General features: G+C 39.5%; 2 protein-coding genes across 3 annotated transcripts; both read right to left on the bottom strand.

Annotated features, from left to right (window-relative positions):
- Positions 1 to 377: 377 nt before the first annotated feature.
- npepl1 (aminopeptidase like 1) lies at positions 378 to 8772 on the bottom strand. Its single transcript, XM_031752001.2, has 12 exons — positions 8568 to 8772; positions 7266 to 7451; positions 6896 to 7066; positions 6695 to 6784; positions 6218 to 6299; positions 5217 to 5359; positions 4541 to 4618; positions 4020 to 4120; positions 3677 to 3800; positions 3405 to 3581; positions 2569 to 2679; positions 378 to 1335 (listed from the first exon to the last, which is right to left on the bottom strand). The coding sequence occupies exons 1-12, from the start codon at positions 8715 to 8717 to the stop codon at positions 1177 to 1179; spliced, it is 1572 nt and encodes a 523-aa protein (XP_031607861.1). The 5' UTR covers positions 8718 to 8772; the 3' UTR covers positions 378 to 1176.
- A 466-nt stretch (positions 8773 to 9238) lies between these two features.
- Positions 9239 to 23474, bottom strand: LOC116329881 (serine/threonine-protein phosphatase 6 regulatory ankyrin repeat subunit C-like). Of its 2 annotated transcripts, XM_031752000.2 has the most exons (28): positions 23324 to 23474; positions 22055 to 22138; positions 21859 to 21937; positions 21649 to 21719; positions 21352 to 21552; positions 21008 to 21095; positions 20013 to 20155; positions 18453 to 18665; positions 18280 to 18358; positions 18054 to 18168; positions 17815 to 17897; positions 17601 to 17712; positions 17116 to 17184; positions 16901 to 17041; positions 16362 to 16418; positions 15955 to 16066; positions 15789 to 15860; positions 15482 to 15683; positions 15193 to 15280; positions 14375 to 14492; positions 14055 to 14274; positions 13779 to 13866; positions 13598 to 13681; positions 13044 to 13189; positions 12738 to 12820; positions 12336 to 12418; positions 11377 to 11468; positions 9239 to 11275 (listed from the first exon to the last, which is right to left on the bottom strand). In XM_031752000.2, exons 1-28 carry the CDS (start codon positions 23348 to 23350, stop codon positions 11085 to 11087), a joined length of 3141 nt encoding a protein of 1046 aa, XP_031607860.1. In that variant the 5' UTR covers positions 23351 to 23474; the 3' UTR covers positions 9239 to 11084. The 2 variants fall into 2 exon arrangements, 1 of the variants encoding a protein (XP_031607860.1); XR_005613117.1 differs by lacking the exon at positions 9239 to 11275 and having other exon boundaries at positions 12637 to 12820.
- Between the last annotated feature and the right edge of the window lie 163 nt (positions 23475 to 23637).

The raw sequence follows: 23637 nt of genomic DNA, 5'->3' as shown, positions 1-23637 counted from the left end.
TAATCAAATACCCTGATTGTTATCCATTCCCATGAATGTGTTCTTATGAATCCTTGTGATGACAATTGCTGTGAATAAGAGATATATATAAACTGAACTGAATACTTTTTTTTAGGTGTTTGGCTATTTTGAAATCGTAATGACAGGGAAAGATGATGACTGGGGATCTGCTACAAGATGCCAGCACAGCAAACCACATGACAAATAAAAAGCACTTGGCATGCCAAGTTGGATAGACATTGCTGAAGTCATGTGAGGGGATAAGATAATTTTTCAGGTCCCAATGACTTCCTGTTTTTTTGTTTGTTTTGTTTAAACTTTAAACATACAAGCTTTCAGCTTATTGATTCTGTAGTGACTGAATCTACACACACAGATGACAGATGGCACCACCTTTATTGAAGGACAACACGATTGTCATATGAATAGAAGAAGAAAAAACAAACTTGTTTGTGCTGGAAACGAATACTTCAACTTACAGTTAACGTCTGGCCTGTGTGTGTTTTATGCTGACAAAGCATGTCAGCAGTCATGTGACAGAGTGAAACTGTTAAAAAGTGCAGTGAGCACTCATTTTGGTCCAGAGATTAGGCAGTCCAAAGATACACAGCGTTAACAAAGTGCAGTTGTTATCAAAGAAAACACATCTATCTTCACTGATCTTGAGCTAGTGATTTTCTGAATGTCTAAGTACAACATGTATGGCATTATTCTTGGTTTGCATAAAGCATGAAATTACAAAAATTTCTGCTGATGAAATTGACATTGGAAAGCAACATTTGAGGTATGAGGTAAAAAAAATTTCAACTGCATTAATTGTAGAATCTGGTAAAAACAGGCAGAAAAAAAAAGAATGGATCAATAATTAATATAACTAAGTTTGCTTACATTTTAATATAACCAATGACCTGAATAATGAAGAAACTATTGAGGCAATCAGTGCGGCAAGTGCCACGTAACGAGGACAAATGAGGTCCTGTGCTTGATCACAATCATTTATACCACATCTGATTGACTAATTTTTATCTGGTTTATTCGGTCAAGTCAAACACAGAACACAGACTCTAAAACATTTTATCTCTAAATTGGACGAGCACTTGCTTCAACAGTTTGAGTGCGTGGTGGCACAGGAGCAGTCAGGGGAGTGAACCGTGGCGGGTTTTTTTTTATTTTTTATTAGACCAATCTTCGTCTTTTGCAGTCGCGCTCCATGTGGTCTTCGGACACGTTGGTGGTTGCACCCAGAGGAGAAACTTGGTTCAGCATGGAGTCATCGGATGCCTGACCAAACAGGGCCATGAGCAGAGCGACACCAAAACCTGTGGCACGCTCTCCCTGCAAGAGAAGAAAAGCTCTTAAAAAACAATAACGTTACCCTCCACTTTCCATTCAGTTATTCCATTCAAATCTCTTGTTGGAAACCTGATTCATCATAAAAGTTGCCACAATAAAGCTGTTTAAATCAATTTCTAACACGAGACAACCACAAATATGGAGATTTATTAGAGAGAAAGCCTGCGTGAGGACTGTTCTTTATGAACTGAATCACAAGACCATGACAGAGCATCAGGAAACCACCTGCAGGAAAGTTATAAAACCACTTTATTTTATTTATTTTTTTTAAAGGTAGACCAGTCACATCCAGTAAGGTCAGCTGATCTAGTTTTGTTCGAAAACAATGGGGAGTTTCACAGTGATTGAGGAAGCATATGACAGAAAGCAGCTCCTCTAGTCTCTGTGTAACGAGGAAATCAAGTGTATGCACATCCCTGATAGAAAGAACCTCACAACATTTACTGTCAACCGCTTTATTCCTGTTCTACACATTCGTTTTTATGCAGTTCAGAATACGCTCTAAAGCTAAACACGACTGGAATGACTCAGCTGGACAGTTTGGTCAAATAATAGTAAAGTCTCATTTTAAGTCAGTGCTTATTCTCTCAGCTTTACTCACACATGCAGACTTTGCAGATTGTATTTTATAAGCTCAGTCAAAGGCTTCCTTAATGTTTAACTCAGAGGTGAAGCTTTACAGTGGTGTTTGGTGCCAACTTCCTCAAACATTCAGCAAACTCCCTTACTTCTCAAGAGTCTTCACTCAATATTTACTTGACTTGGCGCAAATTTGTAAGTGTGATTAAAGCCAGTATTCTGAACAACTTCAGTGATGCACTACAATACCCAACCTGAACCTGAAGCAGAAAACATGCTGCACTCCATCTGAAGTGGGAAACTGGAAATTCAGAATCGAAATTTCCTCCTCAGAAAGTCAGAAAAGCCCCACCAACCCTGACTTCACAATCCAATAAATGTAAACAGTAGTAAAACTGAAAACCCTGCACACTGTATTATCACTATTGTGGATTTGTGACTCACTAAATAAGCCAGAAAGCAGCAAACAGACTCTATCCATGTGCGTGCTGCAGCTGTGTTTTTAAGTGCACTGCATTGCATTGCTGGTGATGTATGAACATGAACAACATAATGATTTATTTTAGTTAACAAAAATCTGTTCATAGGCTTGCTTTTTAAAAATCATATCCACATAACGAAGCATCAGGTACTCACAGCATGAACAGGAGACGCAATGTCAACATGGACCCAGACACCGGGCCAATCGAAGCCCAGGTGAGATGCAATAAAGAGGCCAGCACAGGAGCTCTGCGCGTTCTCCCGATCCTGTCAATGCAAAACACACACGTAACCTCAGCAACCAAGCCTGAATGAATTATAGCAGCCATTGAAAAAAATACTAGTGCTGTTAGCGTTAATCTCGTTAAAATGACGTTAATGCCATAACCGCGGGAAATCTCCATTAGCGAGGTATCACGGATCGCCCTGTGCGTGGGGCTGGACGGCGCTAACGCATTAACGAGCTAACCACGCTAACACGTTGATGCAGTTATGGCGTTAATGTAATTTTAACGAGATTAACGCTGACAGCACTAAAAAATACATTAAAAAGGAGTTAAACTTGGAAATTTTGGAAAATCATCACACTTGTTATCAACATCCTGGTGCACAAAATCATACAACTAATAAAATCTTCTCTTTGTTTTCTTCTTTTTAGTAGAGATCAGTGGTTTTATGTGTTGTAACAACTTCAAAATAGTGAGATCACGTCTCTTCATCCAACCGTGTCAGGTCACTTTCTGGAATCACATCTCCCAGATTTTAAGTAAGGAATGAGCCTAGACAAGATTTACACAACAGAGTCTGGAGAAAATAAAACGCTCATTGTAATTTATACTGTGTAAAAATCCTCAGCCAACCATCTGATAGTACCGAGAAGAATGAGCTAAACTGAGCTTGTTTTGAAGCAGATGGTGAAATCCCTATCTTTTAAATTCTCCCGTCTCTGATCTAGATTGTGTCTTGCCATGCGTGTGGATTTTGCCACTTACTGCCACAGAGTTCTTCATGTCAGCCACAGCAGAGATGAACTCGCTGAAGTGCAGCTCGGGGCAGTAGACCAGAGGGTGAGCGAGATCTCCGCTGTTGCGGCCCGCACGCACAACCGCAGCTTCCCACTGCTCACTGTTTGTCATCACAGCTGCGTGGTACTTTCCTGTGGAGATTCCCTGAGCAACAGAAACAAAGAGCCTTCAGCTACGAAGCAGTGCAGAATCTGTTGATCCGGGCACCTGCAGTGGTTGGTTTAGTGAGAGTCACCCACCTGTGCACCTGTCAGTGTAGCCATATCCAGAATAATATCAGCAGCCAGGTCTTTGCTGGCATACACTACTCCATCAGCCAGCACCAGCCTGCCCTCTGCATCGGTGTTGTTGATTTCCACTGACCTTGAAAGGGAGATTGAACATTTTATACCACTGCCCACATTCATTCCTCTCGAGTTAGCGTGGAAAATGATATCAGACACAGTTTGTGTGCAGTCACACCTTGATGGCAGAGAGACATTGAGTACAAACCACACAGGTAATTTGATACCAAGTGTGTCAAATAAATCTCAAAGCAAATGATATTTTCTTATTTAAAAATAAATAAATAAAAAGTCTCACTTTCCAGAATAGAGAGTGTGGATATCATCAGGTCGCGTGGCTGTGGGTCCAACTGAGTTCTCTGCGAGACAAAAAACTGCATGGAGATTATCCTTAAAGCCCTGAAACAAACAGAAGACAGAGGCTGATTAAAAGACCTGTTCAAGCACAAACACTAAGTGGCCTACAGAGTGGTTGGCAAATGCCTTATAACCATTGGGCGGTATGGGGAAAATCCATTCCTGTTATCCCAACTGGTTGGTGAGTGGTTGCAGGAGGTTGCTTGCTGCTGTTAAAAGGTAAAAACTGGTCGCAAACAAGTATAAAGTGCTGCACCTAAAATAACTGCTAATGTCACTAGCAGATCATCATAGTTGCACATAGTTTGTATGAAAAAGAAAAAAAAAAAAAAAAAAAATACCAGCAGCTTTGCGACTGGCTTCATTTAGCAACAGCCAGCCACTACTTCCCAATTTATCATCTTGAGACTGAGGCCTAATGACAGCCGTGAGAGCTGATGTGGGATCCTTCTGTCACCTCACCTGTTTAATGGTGGCCTTGAATGCTCCCAGAATGGCAGCAGCTCCACCACAGTCTCTTTTCATCCCTGGCATTGTGGTCTAGAAGAAGAAAAAACCACAACAACTTATTTACATGTAATTGATCTCAATCGCAGTGAGCAAGACAGCAACTCAGTTGTCTATACATTCATTTACAGTAAGAAAACCTTTTTAGCTGAACTAGTGAATGCAAAAGCCGCTACTTGCTAACAGGTTACTGAGAATAGGCTTAGCGCTTAATCTAAAAGATCAGTGTGGAGGTTTCCAGGATCACTCAGACCGTCCAGACAGTGGATGAGCTTACTAAAAGTTGTCAAACTTAAGCCTTTACAGGAGACAGTGAGATTTTGGAGGTGCAACATGGGAAACTAAATTCTGGTCCACAAGATAACAGCAAAGATTAATGTCTGAGGTACACACAACCAGTGCACTGTTAAAGTGAAATACATCAATTAAGCAAATTATTGTTGTATTTTTCCACTTGATTAACAGCTAACACTATTTTTTTATTCCTGTTAAATTATATTTCTATATACAGACACAACCCTCACCTATCAGCTATCCCAATAACACTGTAAAACATACTCAAGCGATGCATGCAGGTCTGTTTTTCTAAATAGATGATTAGTTATCATCTCCACAGGAAACAGAAGCATACCTTTCCCTTAATGCTAAGTCCACCAGTGTCATACACAATTCCTTTGCCCACCCATGCAATGGTTTGGGTAGCACCATCAGGAGTGTGACTCAGAACCGCTAACGCAGGAGGGTGCTCTGCTGCCTTTCCAACACCATAAATACCTGAGAGGGTGAAGAAGGAAAACGGATAAATAACTGACCAGTTACAGTTGCTGTTGCTTTGACATATCACTGCAGGTTTCAGAAAATCTTCTAGAAAATTTAATTCAGTGATCAAGTGAAATTTTTGCCCTCTTTTAAACTTTCTATTTGCCCATTTTTTCTTAGAAAAGGGAACGTAAAACAGAAAAGGGAGAAGAAACAGGTACAGAGGTAACAGGGCATTTTCAGCGATCTACAGATTTACCGAAATTAAGCTTCGACCCATGTTTTGACTTACAGGCACAGTTTTCTATAGGTGCCCATTTTAGCCCTTAAAGAATAAGTCAATTTTTCCATTGAGTGCATTTTCTCCAACGACAGCCTGCCACTGATTTGTGGCATCACATTTGAGCTAGCACCTCATTATGGCCTTTTATACGCAACACTAAAAACTTTAAAAAGAATATATAGCCTTGCTTCAAAATAAGCTACTAGGCATCAGTCCCAAAAATCCATCACTCTGGTGTCCCTAGGGAAGTCACAACCAAGTATTTCCTGTAAAATTATCCCAGAATGGCTGAAGTTTCGTGCATGTGAGCATATCTACAGCACTGTTGGAGTGCATATGTATGTTTAATATTTGAGTTGTAAAAAGAAACGTATTAGACTTTTTTTTTTTTCTAAATTCCCTCCATGCTTGAAGATTGCTGGCATCATCTGAACAGTGACTTTCTTGTTCACCATTTCTTTCCATTAGAGTTGCACCACGAGTCTCTCTAGCTAAAGCTCACTCAACAAAAAAGTTTGACATAGCAATTCTGGAGAACTGTGACAATTCAAGCTAAAAATAAAGCATCCAGGCATGCGCAGAGGTCGTACCTCCAAACCCTTTTTGTTTCAGTTCCTCTCCACGAATGATAACTGGAGTGATTCCAAGTTCATTCCCCACAGCCCTGATTTCCTGGAACAGAAATTTATGGTTGTGATGAAAAACTGCAGTAGAAATATTAAAACTAGTTTAACAGGTAAAAATGTTTAAGAGATTTCAACCTTCCTTATTTCTAAATAAAAAATTAAAAAATTTTAAAGTGTAAATAAACAAGTATTTTTGATATGCAAGTAATGCAATGGGTTTGCGAAATTAACTCCTGATATTGTAAACAAATATCTTAAGACATTCACTTTCTGTCACTAACATCAATAAATAGACGACAGTTTGACTCAAATTTATAGCCTAATGTGAGAATGTATGAAGGGGCAAACTGAAATGAGGACACAGAAGCTTAACGGGTAATGTTTTCATGGAAACGTGTTGCAGGTTAACAAAGTTAGTGCAAAACAGAAATGTTCACTTACATCTAAGAAGTGATCTGTGTTCATCTCATTGCATGGAGTGTCCACAATGCGAGCGCTCAGTCGGACTCCATCAGCAGCGTTAGAAAGACACTGAACATGAGAAGAAAAACAAAAGCAATTAAGTGACGGCAGACCACCCCCACACACAAAAAAGGCAATTATGAGCAGCACTAACAATTAAAACCCCAAACTTTAAAGTACCTCAAGCTCTGCAGCCTCCAGAGGATTGGCATCTTGCCCAACAATCACAAACTCCACGGTCACGTGCTTCTTCTCAGTTCTGCGTGAGGATGCGGAGCGGCGAGAGAAGATGGGGAAGGCCCGGGCCATGGCACAGGAGGATGCAAACACATCTGAACGCTCACACACCATCTGCAGAGGAGAGACAGACCCATATGTTAGAGACTTCGTGAAGCAAACTACCTCACCACTGCATGACCCAGATTTGAGTGCAATGGGACTCACAGGGAGAATAACAGAAAGCATGAATCTATAAAGAACAGACTTGTTCTGTAGCTTAAAGTCTTCCCCGAAAAACAAACAGAAAACAATTCTGATTGAAAATACTGACCACAATGCAGCGGTTATTCCCTCCAGGAAGGCAGGAACGGACCAGACGGGACACAAAGTGGGCAGAAGACGGGCTGTTGTGCCTGCTGACCCGTGAGGGAATGGCGGCCACTGTGGCATAGTTGAGGTACAGGGGGCAGCTGTCCGTGGGGTTTGGGTTTAAAGCACTCAGAGCTGCCTGCCAGATCTGAGAAAACAGGAGGAAAAATGGACATTTCTGACTCACCACAAAGACGTTAAAGCTTTGAAAACCATTTTTAAAAATTCCTCTAACTCTTTTACTCTTTGTAAACTAAGTAAATCACACTGTAAACAATCTCTGATGATGTAATAATAAACCCACATTAATATTAAATATGTTATTCCAGATGTTTACAATAGGAATCTACAAAGCGGTTTTGGAAAGACTATAACCAATAAGCAGTATGTGCACAGTGTTTCCAGCTGATTAAAATCAGAGGGAAGTGAGCCAGTAGGTAGGTGATGGGAATTTGAGATACCGGGTTTGAAAAATTCCTAGTGGCACAATGTTTCCAGATGCTTTCACACTTATCACCTTACATACAGAAGGTTTTACACATGCTCAGAATAATCAGAGCACTACATGCAGCAGGCCAACAGTGTCTTGGCTAATCATTGTACATAAACAGTCTGACGCTCTGACTGGAAAACTGTCACACTCAATGACTCTGAGAGTATTAGTCTGCCCACCAAATCTGCCAGTGATCTAATCACACACCAGGAGCACGATGGACAAACTCCATCGACAGTATGCAGATGATGTTGAAAATAAGTTTACGCATATGCGATATGCTGCAGAAGTACGGCATTAGTTATCTGGATACTGAAGACTGGGACTTTAACCTCGGTAGTGCTCCAGTTGTAAAATCCTGTACTATTCGGAGAAAAGTTAATGACCACTGTCTGGGTTTAAGTACCGCTTTTCTAACCTAAAATCATCCAGGAGTTATGTGACAGCCGGGCAACCCTGGCAGTAAGCAAAATACGAATTACTGATGTTATTTGATTTACTTCTACGCTAATACTAATAATGACTGTGATTATGATGATAATAATAATAATTAAAAAAAAAAAACAGATAAGCCCGCAAACGTTTCTTGACTATTGTAGCTGTTAGCTTACTAACTAGCCTACACTGACACCGTTATCGCTTTGCTCTTTGGACTCTTTTTCGCTAGCTGTGTCATGAAATAACTTAGCTGTGCTAGCTTTTGCTAACTTTTGCTTAGCGTGGCGCTAACATTAGCCGGTACCGAGCTTTGGTTAACATTTATAAGATTACCTCTTTGCTAACGACCGGCTGGAGTTTTCCTTTGATCTGGCTCCAGCTGACCTGCTGCAGGTTGTTGTGCTGCCCGGTGATCAGGACAGGGCGACTCTGTGGCTCTGAGTCACCGGCAGAAACCTTAAACTCCAGCACCACATTCGCCATTTTGGTGACTGAAGGTGCTCAAGTGGACGGCGACGGACACCCCGGACCGGCGACGGCAGCCGGGAGAGGACAGGCGTTAGTGACGTGCTGCGATTTTTGTCGACCTCCGGGCACCATTTGGAACAGACTTGATTTGCACCAAAGTTAATGTAGCAAAAAAATAAAAATAAAAAAGCTAAACCAAAACTAGGTTTATTTGAACAATTTAGTCAATTAAAATAAAAACGTATAAAATAAATAATATAGGAAATTTTTTGAAACGTGTTTCCTCCGCTTTTGTTTTTTGGCCATCCACAAGTCAAAATTTCGAGTTACCTCAAAATTAAAAAGAATTTCATATAAATCTAATCTGATGTGTTCAAAGTTTCTGTGACAAAAATGAATCGACCCAGCACAAAAATCTGTTTCTTACACAGTGGGCACAATCTCTGAGGAAGAACACAAGGGTGCAGACAAGATGTTGAGCCCAGATAGGCGCTTCAGTTTATCAAACTTTTGAAAGATTTTGAAAAAATAAAATAAAAACAGCAAGACTTCTTCAGATGGTAGTGATTCATTTATTCCGGCCTATTATGAATGCCAGCCACAACCAAACCACACTTTCAAGCTGTCACATCCTCAAATCTGAGTAACTTGTACGGAAGACACAGTTTGTTCACATGAAATGCTGCAATAGAGCAATTCCTGAAGTAATTCACAACATCTCATAACACTTTGTTTTTAGAAATGCCTAACAGATTTTTATTCTCCCTATTTTAATCCAAACACAACATCATAACCCTAAGAAGGATGCCCCACATTAAAATGTAAACTTTGATGTCAGAGTGCAAATAGTTTAAAGGCATTTTTAGATAACACAGCGGCTATAACTAGGAAGAAAATATCTTTTGGATAAAGGGCATCAGCTGAGCTGCAGATCAGGCCTTTGACTATGACTTAAAAAAAGAGGCAAACATTTGATGCACAACATCATTTATAAAAAGTGTGATCTTTAAAGAGAGGCAGTGAGGCTTGTTTGTAGCAGCACAGATAATGTTATGTATCTAAATCTAATTTGTGGTCACCAATTTTCTTTATAGCAATGACAAAGGTTTGCAAAAGTTTAACAGGAACAGATCAACGCCAGCTCCTGTACATGTGCTGTCACTTTGGGTTTCTTGCCCACTGAGATCTTCTATAGAAAAAACAAAACCCCTTATAACTCACCTAACTGTTCATGTTTTACTGATTAAATCAAACACAAATTTTGAGAATAAAGCGTGTCATTAAAACAAACAAAAAAACAAGCCGGGCATCTGTTAATTCTTCTCAAATGTCTGTGTTTATGATAGATTATAATCATCTTTGGGTCTTTAAACGCTTATGAGAAAAAATAATTCAAACATGCTGTGGACTCTTGGGACTGGAAATTAATTCAACAATTACTATTTCTACTCGACATTTAAAGCCTTGTGAAATTTTTTAAATGTATTCAAAGTGTTCACAGCAACTAGCGCAGTGATTTATTTGACATTTCTCCATCTGGCTTATTGAACTGAAATACTTTACTCATAGTTTATATGAGTATGTAGCATCCAGTCTGAGCAGTGCTTGTTATTGCACTGGGATTACAGTACACACTGACCTGAGGTTAATCCAATAATTTGGGATTTTCAAGGTTAACTTCATTTTAAGAGCTCTATATACACTAAACTTGTTAAACTCTCATTTAAACTATAAACATGCTTATGGCTGGTAGGCTAACTGAAGTTTTAAATCATGATAATATCAGAATAATAGGTGGCTTTTTATCAGTGTAGTGTTTGCTACACCCTTGGTAGAATAAGAAAATAGTGCTATTAATTGCATAAAAGGTTTACAGCACCTGTTAGATATATTAAAACATTTATATTTAGAAGCAGCATCTACTAATATGCAAACTAAACCAAACGCGCACACACACACTAAACACCTGAGCATCCGTGCACTCGTATCAACTGAAGACAAACATGGCGTTTTGAGATTATGTTGCTTAAATAAAAGTAAATACTGATAGTGGATGAGGTTCAGGTGGGGAGGCTTGTGTTGTGTGCTTATTTTAAACCTTCCATTCATATCTAAAGATTAGTACTTCATTAAAATAACTACACTCTTAATAGAGAGAATAATGTGAAAGCTAATATTAGAGTAAGACTGGGTTTTATGCTACTGGCGAATGAGCATATGCTGTCGTGTATAGAAATGCCATGACACGAGAGAAAAAAAGCTATGCATGACCACAGGTGTTCACGGTGACTTTGGGTTACGCTGGGATGAAGCTGCATTTTTGGCAGAAAAGTGGCTTACAGGCTAACACTGACTGACAGCGTGAATTTGATGGTCCTGTGCTCAGGCATGGCACAGGTTTCCACTGGCCCCGCAGGAGGCAGCGATAGTGCAGTTCTTCAGGATGGGGCCGAAGTGGGAGGCTGCGTTGGGGCCAGCCTCTCTGGGAGGGAAAGGCTTCATGGTGGAAAGGATGAGGGCTAGACACTCTGCCACGTTTTTGTTCGGGGCACAGGCCAGAGCCGGCGTGTGGCCTGCAGAGAATAAAAAGGCAAATCAGTAACCCACACAATCCTCCGCAGGTTGAACATACCTGCTTTGGTATTCTTATCACAGAAATATAATCCCAACCTACCTTCCTCATCTACAGCCATGACTGCTGCTCCTCTGCTCAGTAACACCTGCACAACAGTCGCCAGGCCTTTCCTTGCTGCAATGTGAAGCGGCCTGCATGAGAATAAAAGGTCTGACTACGGTGCACTGAGGGCAGATTAATCTACAGTGAGATTAATGTTTTTCAGAACAGACATTTAGATTTATCACATTTTTTCACTTTGTCTGCTGGACCCCTGGTGTGAGGTGTTTGTGCTGATATGCATTATGTGCTAACAGAGGCCTGTAGAGTCTGAGATGTTGCTCTTAGTGTTTTAGTCATTTCTCTGAGCATTGAACAGTCTTTCCTTGGGATGAATTTGCTGGGACATCCACTCCTGGGTAGATTAGTAGTGTTTTAAATGTATTCAACGTGAATAATCTTTATCACTGCAGAATGATGAACTTCAGATTGTTTTGAAATTACCTTCTGATCATTCCCAGACAGATGAGCAGCAAGAATTGCTTCTCTGAAATCACTGCTGATGATTACCTCCATTCCATCGTGTTAACACACACCTGAATGCACCAGAGCGGCAAAACGGCGAAAACCTTCGCTTTTATAGAGCTGCTCATGCTTGCTGAGAATCAGTTAATCAATTGTATTTGATTAGCAGCACCTTGAAGCAGGAAGAGTGCACTTTTCACTCACTGGTTCTGCTTGGCTTAAGTTTTGTTTAAATATGATGTAGTGTAATAGGTCACGTGACATTATATTACTCAATTTTAAGACCTGCTAAGGATAAGACTATTTTTATTTTGTCAGGGAGGGTGTATTTTCATTTTACAATGATTATATGTTTCTGAGCTTCCAGTGTGGCCAGCCAATAATACTTGGACTGCAAACAGAAACCAGAAACTTTCTAGTGCCAAAAATCTTCTACAGACTCTGCAGATAACTGTTTCTGGAGATCAATTGGCTGCTACGTGAAGACAACTCACATTTGGAGAGCGTTGTTTCTTGCATTTATGAGTGAGGAATCGGTGATCTCTCCCAGGATTAACAAGGCACACATCTCATGACCCTGCAGAATAAGGCATGTTAATGTTGTTAAAACCATCCACTGTATTTAGTGAAATTCAGAACCAGTACTTAGTATTATGAGCCACTGCAGATTTCATATAAGAAAAACTACTATTATAATTAGTTCAAATTAAATCACAATTATACTCCAGACAGGCTGACAAACAACAGTTATGATACATTTTAAACTTGATTTTCATGCATTACACTTTTAATCACCTCATGAGACGGATGTTAAACTGATCTCCTGCTACACTCATGCAACTATTTGTGTGACACTGCATGCATTTAGTGCACCCATTTGTTTGTGTGTATGGGACCTTGCTGCAGGCTAAGTGAAGGGCCGTGTTGTTATTGAAATCCACCAGGGTCAGGTCTGGGGTCGCTTTGTTCAGCAAGAACTCTGAAATACAGGAAGTAAACATCAACAAACCCAGACTACCATACCTCAAGCTGTTGGTTGGTGATTTCACATGACAGTGCAACAGTGGAACAAACTGGTTTATCAAAAGAAGCCGTCAGTGAGGGATGTGAGAAAGTTCCAAATAGTCTAGATAGTTTTTAAAGGTTTCCAGGTGCAGAAAGGAACAAAAGCATTTCAAAGGACTTCCTTGTTTCACACATACCAACAGCTCTGGTCTGTCCACAGGCAGCAGCAACCATCAGAGCAGAGCATCCACAGTGGTCCACAGCATTAACCTGTGCTCCCTGGGCCAGAACCAGCTGGAGCCCAGCAACGTTCCCTGAATATGCAGCGGCATGTAGCGGGGTCCTGAACCCAAGCAAGGTATACATCAAAATACTAGATAAGCAGACATGTTCACAGCCCACGAAGGAGAAAACACTGTCCAGTTTGTGAAAGGTGATGCAACATTTTTTAATTAAAATCATTAAAACAGAATCATACAAAATAACTAGTAGCTCTAGTAGTAGTATCAGTATCTCTTCAGCAGCCTAGAGTATGTTTATGTAACATAGAGAAAATAAAAATCATACTTTACATCTCACATTAGGCCACTTTTAAATGAGTAGCAATCATAAGAAAATAATTTGAGTGGTGTATTATGACTGCTGGGAAATGTATGCCAAGTGTAAAATAAACCTAAAACTATTACATTAGCTTTACTGACACCTACTGGCTGTGTTGTATGAAATGGGTTCGAAAAGGAAAGTCACCTACCTTCCTTTGGTGTCACTAATGGTGACAATTTGAGGGCCAACAGTCTTCACTAGAAGGTCTGCTGCAGCTTCATGCCCTTTAACTCTGCATGTGGCAAAAAGAGGTGTTTAAAATTTGAAGAACTACACTAAATTTATTTAAACGGACTTCTAAAAAGCGTGTGTGCACATATTAAACTCACAGAGCACAGTGCAATGGGGTGAAGAGACTTCCTTCCTGGATGCTAAAAAGTTTGTTTTCAAGTAAAATGCGTAAACATCCTTCATGACCTGAGAAAGGTTGGAAACAAATAGACACATAATTGATGTTTCAGTTTTTATTTAAATGACTTAATGCACAATAAAACGGAGCGTATCTTCATACAAAAAAATAATGTATGAACGGGCAGGTCTATTGTGTTAAAACTGCTTAATTAAAAACTGCTCATTTGACATGAAGTGTTGCTCTGATGTCTCACCGTGGTAGGCAGCCCAGTGAGTGGGTGTGTAGCCTTTGTAGTCCAGCATGGAGTCCAGAGGGTCAGCTTTCTTTGCAGCCTTTAGCAAACAGCAGAGCAGCTCCGTGTGACCACAGGACGCTGCGAGGTGCAGCGGGGTCCTCCCCTGAGACTCTCGACACAGAGCAGAAGCTCCATGTTCCAGCAGAGCGGACACACACTCCTCACTGCCCATCATGACCTGCAGGATGAGTACACAAGATATCATGTGACAGGAGGCATGAGGTGGGCGGTAAAGGTCTGATCTATATTTGCAATAATTGCGACATGCACACACTCACAGCTCGGTGTAAAGCAGTAAAGCCTTGTTTGTCTGCAGCATCAGGCTTTGCATTTTTCTCCAGCAGTATGTGAACGCAGTCGGTGTGGCAACCGAGAGCTGCCAGCATGAGAGCCGTCCTGTACAACAAGCAGAATTCAGTTGTAGGCATGATTCTGTCACTTCAACTATCGGCTGACTTAGACTCATGTGGTGAATCTTTGTAGAACCTACAAGGCTGTTTTATAATCAGTGCCACAATACTGAGACTATTTTCTCCTTCTAGAAATTTGCTGAAATCTCTGAGTCCTTTAATTGATGTTATGATTGGTATTTTCTCCCTGAAAAATTAAAAAACTGCAGTGAAAAAGTAGCCAGAAATGCACAGGAGGAATCGATGGTAAGAAACAGGCCAATCACAATAGTCTCAGGCTGCATGACACAATGACTTTTGCTTCAGCTTTTCACAGAAGCATAAATCCCTTATGGTTTTTTGCATGCTTTAGCTGTTTTTTGTAGATGTTCAAACTTAATTGTGTATCTTCTTATTTTATTTTACTATCTAAAAAGACAATGTATTATCAATATACACAACTATTGCTTTAATGTCTGATAAAATCTGTTCCTTTCGGCGCTTACCTTGTTATCACCCAATCAGTATCAGTTTAATGAAAATTAAATATGGTTGGACCATGACACACACTGCTGAAGCCTATTTACTTTATAAGTGTCATGTCATAATAAATAATTAAAATCGGACACAACTAACCATGTTTACGTGACTAATAAAGAAATAAATAAATACATGGAACACAAATTAAAAAATGCAAAGTGACTCACTGTCCCTGTGTGTCTGGGCTGTCAATGATGTCAGCACTTTGTTCCATGTTAACTAAAAGGAGGATACAGTCCACTTGGCCCTCAGCAGCTGCTCAGCAGAAGGGACACAAAGATAAAAACACATTTGGTCTTAAGTTTAAAAGAAAAAACAAATCTTAACCACAAAGTTGCAATGTTTACTTTGAGAATAACATCAACCCATATCCATCAATGGGGCACTAAAAAAATGCAAGATAAACACACTTAAGCATTATTGTATGGACACAAACATGTACTGAGATGCACACACCTGCAGCGTGAAGAGCAGTCCACTTGTGCTTGTGCTCCTTCAGTGTGTAGGAGGCTTGATGTTTCAACAGTACTTCTACACATGGGGAGAAGCCTTTCTGAGCAGCGAGGTGGAGGGCAGTTTGGCCTTCAACGTCCCGCACATCCAGACTCACTAATGTCTCACAAAGCAAACGCAGAGCTTCACAGTGGCCAAAACATGCCTGCAGTGACAAAAGGCATGAAGACAATACAGTTGAAAGCAGGTAAACTAGCAGGACCTCTTTAAAAAAATTGCACAGTTTTAAAGTGTTTTACTTTATACTCACAGCTAAGTGCAAAGGACTGACTGGAACATTACTTTCAGCCTCCTCAAGACAGTTGAAAGAAATTTCCAAGAGCTGGAAAAGCAACAGAATTCAAAAAAGGTCCAGATTGCAGTCAGTTAAAAAGAAAATGTATGAACTAAATGAAAAATGAAAAGACACCACTGACCAGCTCTAAATGCTGTTTGTTCCCATAAGCAGCTGCATAGTGAACGGCACTGTATCCCTTGCTGTTCTTCAGAGTTGGGTTCGCCCCGTTGTCAAGCAAGTAGTCTAAACACCTGAATGAAATAAGTTCACAGTCTCAACACTTAAACATTACAAGAGTTTAATGTATGTTAATTTACACTTTGTGTCTTTGTGAACTAGCATCAAGTTCCATTAAAGTCATTTTTTCTGACCTCTGATTTTGTTCTTATCAACTCTTTAAATAATTCCTGATAAAGAACATTACTAAAAGTTACCCAAACTACCTCCAATTGTCTGTGTAATTTTAATTTAAAATGATAATTACTCTAGATTCTGCATGGTAAAGCACAAACAGTATAATATATAAATGTGACTTCTATGACTTACAGAGAGGCTTCATGTTGCTTTTCCACGTTGACGTCTGAGTCAGAGTTTGGACTCCCTCTGTGGAAAAAAGATGAGCACTTTTTAAGCTACTTCAACAAGGTGCTGGAAACATTCCTCATATTAGTCCATAACAGCATCACACAGTTGCTGCTGATTTGTCGCCTGCACATCCACAGTGAGCATCTCTCGTTCCACCACACTCCAAAGGTGCTTTACTGGAAGTCATCTGAGTGCAGTGAACTCATTGTCATGTTCAGGAAACCAAATTTCAAGCTTTGTCACAGATTGTATTATCTTGCTGGAAGGAGCCATCAGAAGATGAGTACACTGTAAACATCAGCAGGAGCTATACTCATGTAGGCTGTGGTGTTTAAAAAATGTTAATTGTTACAAAATGGTCCAAAGTGAGCCAAGAAAATTCTGCCACACCGTTACACCACCATCAGCAGCCTGAATGATTTATACAAGGTAGGATGGATCCATGCTTTCCTGTTGTTGAGTGAAATGTGCAAATTTAAAATGTCAGTAAAGACTCTTACCCACAGAAGGTGTGTGAAGCAGCAGCATAGTGCAGGGGGTTGCAGCCCGTCAGATCCAGCTCATTGACATCTGCACCAGCTCTCACCAGGGAGATGGTGCACTGGCTGTTCCCATTTGCTGCAGCGTAGTGCAGAGGAGATCTGCAAAGCAAAACAGGACACATTAGGTAACACCAAAGTTCAGTTCTTACCTCCAGCCACTCAGGACTACTTACCTTCCCAAATTGTCCTTTATATCCAGCTCAGCACCGCTGCTTAACAGCAAATTAACACACTCGACATTCCTGCAAAATAAAAAAAAACAAAGACTTCAACTGAGAACCAAGTGTCTTACAAGTGCAGTGCACAGCTCACAAATATTTCTGAAGTTTATCATTTAAGCTCATTTTCTGTTGATTTATTTCTGCTTCAAACCTTCTCGGAAAACAACACAACCAATAATTGGCATTACGATCTTTACAATAGTTTTACCCTCCTTTGACATTCATAGTGTATCACCGGCTGACCTCTGTGTTGTGGCTGAACAACACAGAAAATTCACAAGATTACTATGTTCCGAAATGAATTTACACAGCTACTGATAATCAGTAATACTGGTCATTTATGGATGGACTCATAATTCAGGCTTCTACTGACAGGTGCATGAGAACAAAATATTGCCAGCTATTAAAAGCATTTACTTAGACTCTCCACCACTCACCCTCCAGATGCAGCTGCATGCAGGCACGTCCTTCCATGATCATCTAACATGTTTATGTCAAACCCCACACTTTGGTCATTTGTCAGCATTGGTGCCATGTTGTAAAATTGCCCTGAACAAAGATGAACAACAGAAACGACCTGGTGTTAGTAATTAAAATGTAACAAGAAAGAAATGTGATTCTGAAACGGGGTGACTCAAAACAGATTCTCACCGTTAGACAGTAACTTGCGACAACAGTCTGGAAAACCGTAGAGTGCCGCCAAATGCAGTGGAAGCATCCCGTTAATTCCCTGTCTGCAGAGATCATGACATTGTTACGTTTGGTAAGTATGTGCCAAGTTGGAAAGCTACTTAAGAGCAACAGAGTCACTGCAATAGGGTTGCGAGGAGGCAAGGATGTCATAATTTTGAATACATTTTATACAACTGATCAATGACTCACAGACCTACCTGCCTTTATCAGCACCATTTGTCAGCAGAGTACTGACCAGCAGCTCCTGACCATGTCTGGCAGCAACATGAAGAGGAGCGTTTCCATTAATGTCGACACAATCGATCTCTCCCCCTGCGTAAGTGGGGGGGGGGGAAATGCGTGGATAGGTCTCTCTCGAGCTTAGATATTTTAAGAACCCTTTTCAGTATCAGTCAAGTTACACAAAATTTTGCACTTTGTTACCATTTTGGATGAGAATCTGCGAGCCAGTGAAGCGTCCGTGCATTGCAGCCATATGTAAAGGGCTCATGCCTTTCTTATTCTGATTATTAGACATAAAGAAAACATTCAGTCCTCCAGCCAATGATCACCCTCAATCAATATGTGATTATTTTCTTATTTATCATCCTTTTAACCTGTACGTTGACATCAGCACCATTGTTGACTAGGAGCTCAAGACACAACACCCCGCTGGAGGAGGCGGCTGCCAGATGTAATGGTGTGTTGCCGTTGTAGTTGGGTTGGTTGATGCTGGCGCCACTATTCACCAGTTCAGTGGCCACAGTGTCTTGGCCTGTGTGACAGGCCATGTGGAGCGCTGTGTTCCCAAAAATGTTGGGCTCATCAACCTGGAAGCAGATACCAAAATATATAAACAAATACATAAACCATGGAGTATAAAACAGTTTGCTATAAATGACAAGAGCCATATGCCCAAGAAATACTGCAGATTATATCAGTGGACGGCTGACGTAGATCATTATATGTGAGGTATGAAAAAAGAAATAAAAAATGTAAAGAAGTATCTACCCCTTCCAGATTTCATATTTCAGATCATCAAAAAAAGTAATATTAGACAGATAACCTGAGTAAATACAAACTGCAGTCTTTAAATTATAATTTTTTTTATTATGCATATAAAGCTATCTAAACCTACCTGACCCTGTGTTAAAAATACTATTATAGCCATTTATAAATGGCTAAAAATGGAAATAATAACCCTCTCTAGACTTATCATCAGCTGTTGAGTTCCTCGCTGCATGATGCGTTTCTTTTTGAGATCTTTTCGCCGGCTTCACTTTGTCAGACAGGTTCCATTTAAGTGACTTCTTGATTCAGCAGGTCTGGCACTAATCAGGCCTAATCAGTGCAGTAGTGAACTTGAACTCAGCTTTCCAAAAAAAGATAATTATCCAGAGTTATTTCATAGTGCAACAAGGGCGGGCATTAACTTTTTCACACAGGGCCAGGTATGTTTGGATGTTTTTTTTCTCTTCATAATCGAAATCATTAAAAATCATCATTTAAAAACTACATTTTGTATTTACCCTGGTAATTCTGTCTAATTCTGTCTAATTAAAACAATTGAATTATGATCTGAAAGATGTAAGTGTGACATATGTGCGAAAAAAAAAATCAAGAAGGGGGCAAGTACTGAATTTATGCGTCTATTTTGGATTCACTCACAATGCAGCAACATAAGTGTTGGTACAGCCAGGAAAACAACATAAAGCCAATCCTGGAGCTCCACACAACACAAGTTATTTATGTCTAACCTTTTATCAAACCATTTATTATCACTGACTGTCTGGTTTTGGGTTTATTATTGAGTAGAAAGTGTCTTAATATCTTAATTCTGAAAAAGAAACTCAGCAGAAAGCTTAAGCATATTTAAAACTCTTTGGCCTGCACATAATAAACCAAACACTAAAAAAATACTAACTATATCCTCCTATATCCTAATGGAAATGTATTTTTGGTCTATATCTTTTGATTTATTTAAGCTAACCTACTAAGTCCTGATGTGCTGAACAGAGGACATCTTGGCCTTTTCATACACATCTCATGGCCTCTTTTAGCGCCAAAGAGGCAGGAAATCACAACAAAAAGTTCAACTGAAAGATACTTTTTTCCTTCGGTTTTTAGGAGGATATAATGTAGGAGAAGCGTTGTATCCCAACTACAGTCGACTTTACCTCCACCCCCAGTCTCAGCAGATATTTGACTACGTCTAAATGTCCGCCGGCAGCTGCGACGTGGAGTGGAGTGTAACCACGCTTGTCTTTGCACATCACATCTCCACTGTGAGATAACAGCAGCTTCACAACCTCCAAATGTCCTTAAAAAAAAAGAGAAGAAAAAGAGAGAGAGATTCATATTTACTACAAATATATGTGACGCTAGTACATCTCAACACTTGCTAGTTACACAGCTGGATTAAACGGCACACAGTCTGGCCAACAGCGGGTCCCATTTGAACACACTCAGGATTGAATGATAAGCCAAATAACTAACATATTATTATTTTACTTTACAAATATGTAACAGCTTGATCATGTCCTGTTTAAAATTTTGAAGTTATTTTTTGTAATTGCCCTCTGCAGAACTGAACTGAAACTTTCAGCACCTCTTCAGGGAGTGTCTCAAAACATTTTTGGATGTGTGCCGCTCTTTATCTGTGCCAATGAATGTTATTACCTTCACCAGGGAGGTTGTGTTTTTGGTTGCATTTGAATGTATGTGTCTTATCTTGTCTGTAAACAAGAAAAGTTTTGAATGAATTCTGATAAAACTTCAAGGTCAACTGAATAATTTACTGGTCGAAAATTGACAGAAAGCCTTATAACTTAGAAACTATGATTGTTACAAGCGTGGTGTGTATTGTCAACATATAGAGACTACTGTATAAAGATTTAAAATATGTCACATTTAATTTGACGTATCCCCTCCTTTTTCTTAAAGGACTCTTGCACACTTACAATTGTGTCTTCAGCCTAGCACCAAACATAAACTGGTGATGACACAAGAGCACGTTATTTTATCCCAAAAGCATCCCACTGTTGAGGTCGAAGCCAGTCCCTTCCAGTTTGTACATACTGATAGTTACTAGAAGACTTCTGTTATTCTTTAAAACTCATAAAAAAATTTAATTCAAGATGCATTTGTATCTGGTAGGAGTGCCTCTGCTCACCGAGGGATGCAGCCCAGTGGACTGCTTGTCTTTCCTTCTTGTCCTTGGCAGATGCATTTGCACCTTTACGCAGGAACAAGTTCACCATCTGTTAAAGGCACAATGTCAGCCACTTCATCTATGCTGATAAATACAACCTAACAGGTAAATCTTTTAAACATGCTGCAACAATTACCCAAACCCCAGAAACATATCATTTGGTTTCCTAATGGAAATCAATGTAAAATGTTATATATAATAATATACAATATCATAAATGTTACCTAAAAAATACACCAAATAAATAGATAGCCTTTAATAGATTTAAAATCGTTAAACATCATTTAGAAGATTCTTCAGCTTACCTCCCCATGACCATTGTGCGCTGCATGATGTAGCGGTGTCCTTCCTGACTTGTCAGTTACATCCAGGCTGCAAACATGTGGTATCAGGGCTTTGGCACAGCCTGTAGCCCAGTTTGCAGCTGCCATGTGCAAGGGTGTATGCCAGAACTTGTCCCGTGCATTAACCTCTACTTTGTGTTTCAGCAATAGCTCCACAGCCCTCTGACAGGAAAAACAAAATTAAATAAAACGATAAGTCTAACATTAAGATCTAACTGTCACTGACTTTTTAAAATCCATTTGACAATAGGAATGTACTTCATTTCTTGAGGCAGCTGCTCGGTGTAAAGGAGTCAGCAACCCCTGGTCCTTGGCGTTGACATTTGCACCTGTAAGAAAGCACAAAAAAACAAAAGTAGGTTATATTGCTTGTGCAGTTTTGAGGCATTACTGTTCTTTTGCACACAACTAATTAATATCAGTCTTTTCAACAAATATTTTATTCTTACAACAACACAGTTTTTTTACCTGAACTAATGAGTAGGTCCATAACAATGACATCGCCCATATAAGCAGCAGCATGTAGTGGTGTGCTTTGTTCTTGGTCCTGAGATTTAAAAAAAAATATATATAATTATAGCCTGACCCCAAATTAAATGTGAAATCGCAAGTAGCCTTTGGCATGCTGTAACACAACTCCTGAATTAAAACTGTGTAACACTACCAGTGAGTTGACATCTTCTTTGTGGTTCAGTAAAAATGTCACATCTTCTGTGTTCCGGCTGAATATGGCCTGGACCAACGGGGACTGAAAGAAAAACTAGACGTGTAGTACAGGTAAACCAAACAACCTTTTTTGTAGACATATACATATAGGTCCAAATCAACATGAAAAACAAACTCTTTCATCAAAGTTATATTTTTAATGCTAAACTATAAGTAATGTGGTTATCCACAAAGTTTCAAATTTACTTTTTACAAAAAAAGCAGAAAAATTGTAAAGCACATCATTAGTTTTTGATTAAGATACAAAATTAAAGTCACTGACTTACAGTCCTAAACGGAAAAAAACTAGGTTTAGTTGTTGAATGGCTTATCTGACTTCTCAGATAAAGTGCAGGCTCAAATTTAGGTAGGAAACTGTGAATTTAGTTTATCTGCCCATCTGCCTGACCAACTACATAATTTTTGTTTTACATTTTTTGGACAGATTTCTAAAAATATTAGATTAGATTAGATAAAACTTTATTAATCCCTCGGGTGGGTTCCTCCGGGAAATTCGGTTTCCAATAGCACAGCACTGCCAGAAGTTACAGAATGTGAGCAGAATACCATATATATACATATATATATACATATAAACAAACAAACAAACAAACACACACACACACACACACACACACACACACACACACACACACACACACTCTTGGAAAGACGACAATGACCCAGTTGACTTTCATAAAAGTCTAACTAGATTTATGAAGCCTGCTTCAAAGACTGCCAAAAAAAAAAAAAAAAGGATTTTAACTTGTCACTTATGTCACTAATGAAAAAGAAACCAAACTGTCTCAAGCACGTCCACCCACATATCCATTTTCTTCCTACTGGGAATATTCAGAATGCAGTGGCACGTAATTTAGCGTGGACTAATCAAATCTAAACACCGTACAAACGACAAATATATGTGAAATGCATATTTACAATAATTTTTGTAGGTTTTCGACTGTTTACCAGGAATACCAATGATCACAATGATACAGTTTTTTAAGTACACTGCAAAATGCATCAGACATCTAATTCTACAGAAACTCATGGTGCAAAAATCCAGTTTGAACGACATGTATTTTTACAGGGTGAGGAGCCTGTGACATTAGCCATCCTTGCAGAAAACTTTGCTCGTCACGCCGCTAACATGACTAGCCAGCTGATTGCAGTTGTGAGAACCGGCAGGTTATCTAATGTTAACTTCAGAAAAAGCTGTATTTACTACCTGGTCCTTGATATTTCTTAACTCCATATCCCAATCACCCGTGAAGAACCTTCACTGATACTTGGAGTGAACTTGACTACATTGCAATCAATAAGTAGCAGCTAATTTAGCTTTAGCTTAGTTAGCAGCTGTGATTGTATATACAGCAAAGCTCCCAGAACATCGCGAGAAAAGTTGAAGAAACGTGATTTAACAGTTTTTTTTCTTTGACTGTCTTTGACGTAATGTCAATATTAGTAGTAGTAGTTAGTAATGTTAACTTTGGTCTGATGTTTGTTCTCGGATTTTTTAAATAAACATTTTAATTTTATTTA

This window comes from Oreochromis aureus, linkage group 5 (assembly GCF_013358895.1).
Source record: "Oreochromis aureus strain Israel breed Guangdong linkage group 5, ZZ_aureus, whole genome shotgun sequence".
In the NCBI taxonomy this organism is placed as follows: domain Eukaryota; kingdom Metazoa; phylum Chordata; class Actinopteri; order Cichliformes; family Cichlidae; genus Oreochromis; species Oreochromis aureus.
The sequence above is the reverse complement of the archived record's forward strand: the minus strand, read 5'-3'. Positions and strand labels throughout refer to the sequence as shown.

What these genes read in the sequence shown, in the direction of transcription:
- LOC116329881 (XM_031752000.2), bottom strand. Translation starts at nt 23,350, where the DNA reads ATGGAGTTAAGAAATATCAAGGACCAG. An exon ending in GCAGATTCTCATCCAAAATG is followed by an intron (nt 18,169 to 18,279) that starts GTAACAAAGTGC and finishes CCACTTACGCAG; the next exon opens with GGGGAGAGATCGATTGTGTC. An exon ending in TTCACTTAGCCTGCAGCAAG is followed by an intron (nt 12,419 to 12,737) that starts GTCCCATACACA and finishes CTTATTCTGCAG; the next exon opens with GGTCATGAGATGTGTGCCTT.
- npepl1 (XM_031752001.2), bottom strand. Translation starts at nt 8,717, where the DNA reads ATGGCGAATGTGGTGCTGGAGTTTAAGGTTTCTGCCGGTGACTCAGAG. An exon ending in GACTTAGCATTAAGGGAAAG is followed by an intron (nt 4,619 to 5,216) that starts GTATGCTTCTGT and finishes TTCTTCTTCTAG; the next exon opens with ACCACAATGCCAGGGATGAA. An exon ending in TTGCGTCTCCTGTTCATGCT is followed by an intron (nt 1,336 to 2,568) that starts GTGAGTACCTGA and finishes CTTCTCTTGCAG; the next exon opens with GGAGAGCGTGCCACAGGTTT.